Source organism: Mandrillus leucophaeus, unplaced genomic scaffold (genome assembly GCF_000951045.1).
Source record: "Mandrillus leucophaeus isolate KB7577 unplaced genomic scaffold, Mleu.le_1.0 Scaffold299, whole genome shotgun sequence".
Classification (NCBI taxonomy): domain Eukaryota; kingdom Metazoa; phylum Chordata; class Mammalia; order Primates; family Cercopithecidae; genus Mandrillus; species Mandrillus leucophaeus.
In genome coordinates this window covers 362,196-372,082 of record NW_012103131.1, presented here as the reverse complement: position 1 = coordinate 372,082, position 9,887 = coordinate 362,196, and the positions used below count along the sequence as shown (strand labels likewise).

General features: G+C 40.4%; 1 protein-coding gene across 5 annotated transcripts in view; it reads left to right on the top strand.

Moving 5' to 3' along the window:
• IKZF5 (IKAROS family zinc finger 5 (Pegasus)) overlaps positions 1-9,887 on the top strand; it is a 30,336-nt gene that overhangs the window by 15,495 nt on the left and 4,954 nt on the right. For 4 of the 5 annotated variants that reach the window (XM_011986407.1, XM_011986405.1, XM_011986402.1 and 1 more), the window contains 2 exons: positions 6,971-7,149; positions 9,441-9,623. In XM_011986407.1, the coding sequence (XP_011841797.1) occupies positions 7,017-7,149; positions 9,441-9,623 (316 nt within the window). In that variant the 5' untranslated portion in view covers positions 6,971-7,016. The remainder of the gene's footprint in view (positions 1-6,970; positions 7,150-9,440; positions 9,624-9,887) is intronic. The other variant, XM_011986406.1, reaches the window with a different exon arrangement.

Here is a 9,887-nt window from a genome sequence, read left to right as displayed (position 1 = left end):
TAGAGGCCATACAGGTCAAGTGGGCACAAAAATGCTTAGGGATGAAATGACACTTAATTTTTAAATCATGACAGGACATTTAAGGTTATAAAGCATACTAATATATTTAAAATTCTACTTTAAGAAGAGTTTTTCTTCATGTTTGCAATGTTACAATGTTATCTTCTCATTTCAGAGTCATTCTTTTTTTTTTTAAGTTTATCATGCATTTTGGTTGAAAAGCGGCACACAATTTATGGCAGGGAACACAGTGAAGTTTATAATGTGACAATGTGATAATAGCCAAGACTGTCAAAATATGCCAGCCGTCCTCTGTAATTAGGCTCATTTGTGTTCTTAAACTTGAGATGCATGTATAAAAATATCATTTTCTTCTGCTGGCTTTCTGGCAGTCTTGTGTGTTTTTACTGCACTGTCACATGTTGTACTGTAGCAATGTTATGCTTTCTAATCAAGATTTGGTAAGGATTATCTTGCTTCCAGAAGCCTGTCAAAGTACATTCAGACATTTTCCAGGGGAAATGTATTAGTTTTCATGTGAACTGATTGGCAAGAAGTGATGCTAAGTTACAATGTAAATACTGGGATTTCTTTCTTAATTACAGCTTTTATAATTAGAACACAGACAATCTATAGGGCTACACAGCTTTTACAAATTAAAAAAGTATTTTCCCAGATCTTATTCTTGATAGTCTTTTTCATTGGAGCTGACTAGTTTACATTTTCCCACCAAGAGCAAACTTAAAGGACAGATAATCAGCACAATCAACTGTAGTCGCAAAACAAATAGTAACACAATGATAAAGAAACTGAGAACTAGTTCAAATAAACGTGATAAGATGGGGAAGAAAACAACTGAAACAAATGTGTTCAAAAGCCAACAGTAATCCTTAAGATTCAGAAAATTGAGCCAGACTAAACCAAGTGATTTAAAGAGGTGGCCTATAAGTAAAATAAGCAGAGATGAGTTTGAGAAATTGCAAAGTGATCTGAAAAATTGCAAATTGGGATTACTTGAGACTAAGGTGGAACATCTTTGTTTCATTGTAACTAAGAAACAAATAGATGTTCAGTATATTCTCCAACCACATTGATGAACCGATGGAAAAAGGCAAATAACTGAATCAGGGGTGGTGAGAATTTTAAAATCCAAGTTATAACCATTTTGTTTTTTTGCTACAAAAATAATTATTAGAAAAATGGCTACCATTTTCTGATAGCCTACCATATGCAATACATGTCACAATATACTTTATGTATACTTACCTATAAAACTTAAGATAGTACTGCAAGTTGGATTATGATTCCATTTTACGAAATAGGAAACTAAGGCTGAGAGAGGTCCCTCCCTGTTCAGTCTTAAAGCTAGTGAGTTTGACCTCATACCAAAATATGGTTCTACCTCCGTATCCAGTAGGTACTAGTTCCAGGACCCCTGTAGATACCAAATTTATGGGTGCTCCAGTTCTTTATATAAAATGGCTTAGTATTTGCATATAACTCACAGTCTCATCCTTTTGTGTACTTGAAGCTCTAGATTATTTATAATACCTAATACAGTGTAAATGCTATGTAAATAGTTATACTGTATTGTTTAGGGAATTATGACCTCCCCAAAAGTCTGGTGAAACCCCGTCTCTACTAAAAGTACAAAAAATCAGCTGCATGTAGTAGTGGGCACCTGTAATCCCAGCTACTCTGGAGGCTGAGGCAGGAGAATTGCTTGAACCTGGGAGGCAGAGGTTGCAGTGAGCCGAGATCGCGCCATTGCACTCCAGCCTGGGCAATAAGAACGAAGCTGTATCTCAAAAAATAAGAAAAAGAAAAAAAGAAAAAAAAAGTCTGTACATGTTCACTATAGATGCAACCATCCAGTTTTTCCAAATAATTTTGTTTTGCAGTTGGTTGAATCAACAGATAACAGAACCTTTGGATATAGAGAGTCGTCTATATTCTATTTGTCCAGAGGATAAACTTTCAGTAGCCTCAACTTTCTAGACAGTTTTCTAAAAAACAGACTTTTCTACCTGAAAAGGGGTAGTAATTTTTTTTTTTTTTTTTTTTTTTTTTGAGACGGAGTCGCGCTCTGTCTCCCAGGCTGGAGTGCAGTGGCACAATCTCAGCTCACTGCAGCCTCCGCCTCCTGGGTTCAAACAGTTCTCCTGCCTCAGCCTCCCAAGTAGCTGGGATTTCAGGTGCCTGCCACTGTGTCTGGCTAATTTTTTTGTATTTTTAGTAGAGATGGGGTTTCATCATGCTGGCCAGGCTGGTCTCAAACTCTTGACCTTCTGATCTGCCTGCCTCAGCCTCCCAAAGTGCTGGGATTATGCTGGGATTATAGGCATAAGCCACCGTGCCTGGCAGTAATAATTTTTTTTTTTTGACAGAGTCTTGCTCTGTCACCAGGCTGGAGTGCAGTGGTGTGATCTCAGCTTACTGCAACCTCTGCCTCCCCGGTTCAAGCGATTCTTGTACCTCAGCCTCCTGAGAAGCAGGGAATACAGGCGCCCGCCACTATGCCCGGCTAATTATTTTGGTATTTTTAGTATAGATGGGGTTTCACCATGTTGGCCAGGATGGTCTTGGTCTCTTGACCTTGTGATCCACCCGCCTTGGCCTCCCAAAGTGCTGGGATTACAGGCGTGAGCCACCGTGCCCGGCCACTGATAATTTTTAAAAGCTCCTGGAGCTACCATAGCTTCTAAAAAGGGAAGAAAGGAACGATTCACAAGTATTGAATTAAGAAAAGTGAGAATTCAGTTACCCGTAAGTCCTTATTTGGCTAAATTTGTTTGGAATAAAGAACAGACTAAATGTGAAGAAAGAAGAAGACAAGAGGTATGAAAATAAGATTTATCAGTCTGAAGCCAGAAAACAGGGAAAACAAAAACAGCCCTGTGTTACTGAGTGGTTGTAAAAGTACAGTAATTCATATTAGTGGTATGTCAAATCTTGGTCTATTTCCAGTCGATTTCTAGTTAAGTCAAAGTAGTTTTGATTCTTAAAAAGTTGGTCATATTTTTGTAAATTGGAAAATCTGCTTTTGTGGAACCCCTCATTCCTCAACCCTACAGTTCCCCGGTTTAAAAACAGGCGGAAAAGGACCAGTGACAGTCTATTCTTGAAGAAGAAAAACAAAGCTGGGGGACTTAAATTTCTGTGATAGCAAAAGACTTCTTACTAAGACTGTCTGGTGTGGCTGCAAGGACAGATAGGCTAGTGGAACAGAAGAGAGAGTCCAGAAGCAGAGCCACATACATGTAACCATCTGATTTAAAAAGGAGACATTGGAGCTTAGTAGAGAAAGGCCGATCTAGTAGGTACACATTGCTGGGACAGTTGGATATCTCTTTGGAAAAAAGTATGCTTTGACTCTTACCTCCCACCATACACAAAACTCAAGTCCAGATAAAAATATGAAAGGTAAAATAAAAAGCATTTAGAAGGAAGTGTAGGAGAACATCTTCAAGTAAGATGTAGGCAAGGATTTATTAACTAGGACACAAACAACTCTGAATGTAAAAGATAAAAATGGGTAAATTGTACTATATTAAGAGCTTCTGTCCATCAAAAATTACCATTAAGAAAGTGAAGGCTGCTGGGCGCAGTGGCTCAAGCCTGTAATCCCAGCACTTTGGGAGGCCAAGACGGGCGGATCACGAGGTCAGGAGATCGAGACCATCCTGGCTAACCCGGTGAAACCTCGTCTCTACTAAAAAAATACAAAAAACTAGCCGGACGAGGTGGTGGGCGCCTGTAGTCCCAGCTACTCGGGAGGCTGAGGCAGGAGAATGGCGTAAACCTGGGAGGCGGAGCTTGCAGTGAGCTGAGATCCGGCCACTGCACTCCAGCCTGGGCCACAAAGCCAGACTCCGTCTCAAAAAAAAAAAAAAAAAAAAGTGAAGGCTGGGCGCAGTGGCTCACGTCTGTAATCCCAGCACTTTGGGAGGCTGAGGCGGGCGGATCACGAGGTCAGGAGATCAACACTCTCCTGGCTAACACGCTGAAACCCCGTCTCTACTAAAAATACAAAAAAATCAGCCTGGCATGGTGGCGGGCGCCTGCAGTCCCAGCTACTTGGGAGGGTGAGGCAGGAGAATGGCGTGAACCTGGGAGGTGGAGCTTGCAGTGAGCAGAGATCGTGCCACTGCACTCCAGCATGGGCAACAGAGCCAGACTCCGTCTCAAAAAAAAAAAAAAAAAAAAAGTGAAGGCTGGGCGCAGTGGCTCACGTCTGTAATCCCAGCACTTCAGGAGGCTGAGGCGGGCGGATCACGAGGTCAGGAGATCAACACTCTCCTGGCTAACACGCTGAAACCCCGTCTCTACTAAAAATACAAAAAAATCAGCCTGGCATGGTGGCGGGCGCCTGCAGTCCCAGCTACTTGGGAGGGTGAGGCAGGAGAATGGCGTGAACCTGGGAGGTGGAGCTTGCAGTGAGCAGAGATCGTGCCACTGCACTCCAGCATGGGCAACAGAGCCAGACTCCGTCTCAAAAAAAAAAAAAGAAAAGAAAATGAAAAGGCAACCACAGTGGGAGAAGATACTTAAGATGCACATATCCTAATAAATAAGATGCACATATCCTAATAAAGGACTCATAAAGCGTTCTTCCATATTAGAAAAAGACAACACAATAGAAAAATAAGCAAAAGATATGAGCAGACATTATACAACAGAGGGTATCTAAGTGGTTAATTAGCATATATTAAAAAGTTTACATCTTCATTAGCCATCAAGGAATCTAAATTAAAACTAATGTGATACCACCAGACACCCACCAGAACGGCTAAAATGAAAAAGGCAAAAAATGCCCAAGTATTGTCAAGGATGGGGAGCAGCAGAACTCTTGTTTACTGCTAGTGGGAGTGTAAATTGCTATAATCACTTTGAAAACCTATTTGGCATTATCTAAAACTGAATATATGCATACCTTTGATCCAGCAGTTTCACTCCTATACAATGAACAGAAATATGTATGTAATCAAAAAACATGTAGTAATATGTTCATGGAAACTTTATTCACAGCAGCCAATTACTGGAAATTACCCAGATGATCTAAAAACAGTATGAGAGATCAATTAGTTGTGGCACGGTCATACAACAGACTCCAGCAGTAAATCTGAGCAAACTTCAGTTGCATGCAGCAGTATGGATGAATCTTACAATTATAATGTTGAGTGACAGAAATCAGACAAAGGTTCATAGTGTGTGATGCCATTTACATAAAGTTGAAGAACAGACAAAACTAATCTACAGAGTCAGAAGTCAGGATGGCTGTAACCCTTGTCAGGGCAGAGGGTCCTAGCTTTGGAAGGGTACACGAGGGGGGCTTCTGGGATGCCGGCAGCCTTCTGTTTCTTGATTGTGTTGCTGATTTTATGAATGTGTTCATTTTGTGACAATTCATTGAGTTCTGCTCTTATAATTTATGTACTTTTCTGTATATGTATGAGACTTCAAGAAAAAGTTAAGCATATGTGTTGAAAGTGAGTAATTTTTTGATGCCTACCACTGGCTCCTAAAGACGGAAGCTTTTTTAGATGGAAAATTATTCGTTAAATAGTTTGAGTTTAGAAAAAGAATATTTTATCATAAGGTATATTTACCAGAGAATTGTACTTATTTGCATAAAAATTGTTTTTACTGGAAGAAAAGACTTTTTGTCTCCCAGGTGCTAGGCTTCCTCATCTTATTCTTACTAGAAAACTTTTTGGCTATTTTATTGGTGAATTTGGGCCATAAACCTGGTGAAGACCAGCTTGTGATTGCAGAACCCACAAGAGACTTTCCCTTTCTACACTAGCGTCAGGGATTTTCTTTTTCTTTTTCTTTTTTTTCCTAGTCTTGGAGTGGATAGGATAATAGGTAGTAGAAGTGGTGATTTGGATATTCTAGAGCGGGGGTTGGGAAGCTAAAACCTGTAGGCCAAATCTGGCTCAATGCCTGTTTTTATAAAGCTTAATCGGAACATAGCCCCACCCATTTGTTTACATATTGTCTGTGTCTGTCTGTTGTCCGTGGCTGCTTACAGTGACAGTTGAGTAATTGCAGCAAAGATGAGCATGGCTTGCAAAGCCTAAAATATTTACTATCTGGCCCTGCATAAAAACTCTGCAACCCCTAGTTCTAGACCACTTATTTGCAGACTACTCATTCATGTGAACACTATGTCTAAGAGCCTTTGCTGGTAGTCACTAGCAGCATGCAGCTATTTCTGTTTAAATTAATAAAATTAAAAACTCAGGTCATTTGTATTAGCCAAATTTCAAGTGCCTCAGTAGCTATATGTGGCTAGTAGCAACTGCATAGGAATAGCACAGATAAGCAACATGTCCATCATCCAGAAAATGGTCTCATTCTGTCCACCAGGATGGAGTCCAGTGGTGCGATCACGGCTCACGGCAGCCTCGACCACTCAGACCCAAGCAATTCTCCTACCTCAGCCTCCTCACTTCTAGTGAGGAGTGAGGAACCGGTGAAGCAGGGGGCTTGAATTGTGCGTGTCAGCACTGTTAGCCTCCTGAGATGGAGTAGACTTTTCCTTTGAAGCTGGAACCGTCGGCATGTGCCACCACACCCAGCTAATTAAAAACATTTTTTTTTTGTAGGGACAAGTTCTCCCTATGTTGGTCTCTGGCCTGCTTGGTTTCTTTATTGTCTTCTTCATCGATGATTTCTGCTTGAGTTCTTATTTCTTTAATCTAATCTGAACTTGTTTTTTTTTTCTGCCTTTGAAATTTCTTCCCATCCTCTATGACTGTTTGAATCCCTATTTATATTTAATTATTAAATATATTGATTTTTTGCCATTTTGTGTATGTCGTCTTTAGTTCACCAGGAAGATTATAAGATACTAAAAGGCTGGCACTGTGTTTTCTCTTGCTTTGTATAGTGTCTTGCACAAAATAGTCTTTGTCATTTGTTTACTATGTACTAGATCTCCCTAAATAGTGTAAAATTATTTCAGTTTTGTTTTCTAGGTATAACAGACTGTAAACGTTAAAAAAGCAAAGATGGGTGAAAAAAAACCAGAGCCTTTGGACTTCGTGAAAGATTTTCAGGAATACCTGACTCAGCAGACCCATCATGTGAACATGATTTCTGGATCAGTTAGTGGGGACAAAGAAGCAGAGGCTCTTCAGGGAGGTAGACTCATTTTACTACTACTAAATAATTCACTTTTTATACACTACTATGATTGTGTGTAGCTGTTACTGTGAAGGCCACTGCGCATTAATGTGAATCATTCTGTTTTTTTTCTAGAAAGATACAGGGCATTTTCCCCCCTTTTTAAAACATATCAGACTTCTTCTGGAGAGTGCTTAACATGGTCTGGAGATGCATTATGGCCTTGTTGGAAGGTTAGGGGCTCCAAATACCCTTCCTGTCCTGCAGTTTTTATGAGCTAGCATTAGACACAAGGAACCCAAAGGGGACTGGAACATCAGCTTCACTATACAAACGATTAGGCCATCAGGAAATCTGGATTCGACCTGAGACCAAAATAGGGGTTTCAGTTTCTTCTCTCTTAAAATGAAGAAAGAGCTGACCATATTTACCTATCCAAGAAGAGAAAACGAAAATAGAGAAAGTGGTAACCTCCTTGAGCTTGCTAGAGGTAAATTTTGTCTAATTTGCTTGCCACAAAAAACTGGAATTTATTCCTAACCTAGCTCGGAGATCAGCAAACTATAGCCTGTGGGCCCCCATCTGGACTGCTGTTTTTGTAAGGCCTGCAAGCTGAGAATGGTTTTTACTTTTAAAGATGGTTTTAAAAGTGTCAAAAGAAGAATAATGTAATGATATATTAAAATTCTGTGAATTTCAAACTTGAGTACACATAAAATTTAATTGGAACACAGATATGCTCATTTGTTTACATATTTTCTATAGCTTTTTTTGTTTGTTGTGCTAAAACAGCAGAGTTGAGTAGTTGTGTTAGAGACCATATGGCCCACAAACCCTGAAATATTTACTATCTCATGCCTATAGAAAAAGTTTGCTGACCGCCTGACCTAGATAGTCTGGGTAGGGCCTTATAATCCAGGGACTGGCAGCAGGGACCAGGCATCACCTGGGAGCTTGTTAGAAATACCAAACACCAGACACCACCCCAGATCTACTGAATTATAATCTGTGTTTTCATAAGATCCTCCAAGTAATTCATATACACATTAAAATGTGATAGTGACTGGCTTGGGAAAGCAGTGGGAGAGAGGAAGACACTGAGCCTTGTCCCTCTAATGCAGTGTTGCCCTCTTGTATATTGGTCTTGTCTCAACCAGCAGAATTACTTCTCCTAGTGAGGAGTGAGGAACCAGTGAAGCAGGGGGCTTGAACTGTGCATGCCAGCACTGTTACCTCCTGAGATGTAGTAGACCTTTTCCTTTGAAGCTGTAGGAATGGAAATTTCCTTCCTAACACCCAGACTTCCAGATAGGATTCAAGAGACCAGGGTTGTAGTCCCAGCCATTTGCTGATTTTCCTGATTGTGAGCACCAGGTCTCTTCAGTTTCTTTCTACAAAAAAGTAGTCAGATTACCTTGAAAGCAAACAGCCAAACATCTTTTATCTCTCAGATTCTTAAAACCCTAACCTTCAGAGGTATCAGGGATGGTAGTTTCCTTTATGTGCTTAATTAGAATTTTAAGATCCTAGATGGAATGGAGATCTAGAATGCTCGTATAAACAGTGAGATGTGGTAAACTTATTCACCGCTTCAGACTAAAATAGAGTTAGGGTTTTGGAGATTCTTTGCCAGTTACAGTTGTAGAAATAGCCAGGGTGCTAAACACCTGTGTATAACTGTGCCATCACTCTCCAGTGAATCTCTTTATTCCCCTTCCTCCTCACCTGTTCTCTTCAAAAACATGTTAAGGACCAATACAATGTGTGTGTAAGTAATTTTGTTTTCTTTTTTTTGAGACAGAGTCTTGCTCTGTCGCCCAGACTGGAGTACAGTGGCGCAATCTTGGTTCACTGCAACCTCTGCCTCCTGGATTCCAGTGATTCTCATGTCTCAGCCTCCTGAGTAGCTGGGACTGCAGGTGCGCACTGCCATGCCCAGCTAATTTTTTTTTTTTCTTTTAAGTAGAGACAGGGTTTTGCCATGTTGGCTAGGCTGGTCTGTAACTCCTGGCCTCAAGCTATCCCCCCACCTCTGCCTCCCAAAGTTCTGGGATTACAGGTATGAGCCACCGCACTGGCCTTGTGTAAATAATTTGAGATCCCCCAAAGGTTCTCAGAATATAATAACAGAATGTATTACTGTTTTTGTATAAAATTAGCCTCAGTTCAGAAAGTCTGTTATAAAATGGATTTAACTTTTGTGGGAAGTGAACTGTCAATTTATAAGATTTTTCAGCCACTTAAAACTGAAATGCTAAATTGAGTTGATTCTGAGATGCATAATTTCTTTTGCTGTACTTTGTTTATAGCTGGAACAGATGGTGATCAAAATGGACTTGATCACCCATCTGTTGAAGTTTCCCTGGATGAAAACTCAGGAATGTTAGTAGACGGGTTTGAAAGGACCTTTGATGGGAAGCTCAAGTGTCGGTACTGCAACTATGCCAGCAAAGGAACAGCCCGGCTTATTGAACACATCAGAATCCACACAGGTAATGGAAAGACAGCTGGAAAAAGCATTTCTGTGAGGGTAGGAGAGGGGCCAAGGGGGGCAGGTTAGTTTGTCATAGATATAGTTTTAATATTCAAAAATGAAGGTTTACGTAAAGTTCGAATAAATGGGAAAGTTACTCCATTTTTACAAAGCAACAACATAACAACATACAAACAGGTCAGAAGTGAAGCCCTTTGTAGATCCTCTCCTTCCTTAGCCATGTTTCCCTCTTGATACAAATAATCTCTCAACATCTGCCTGC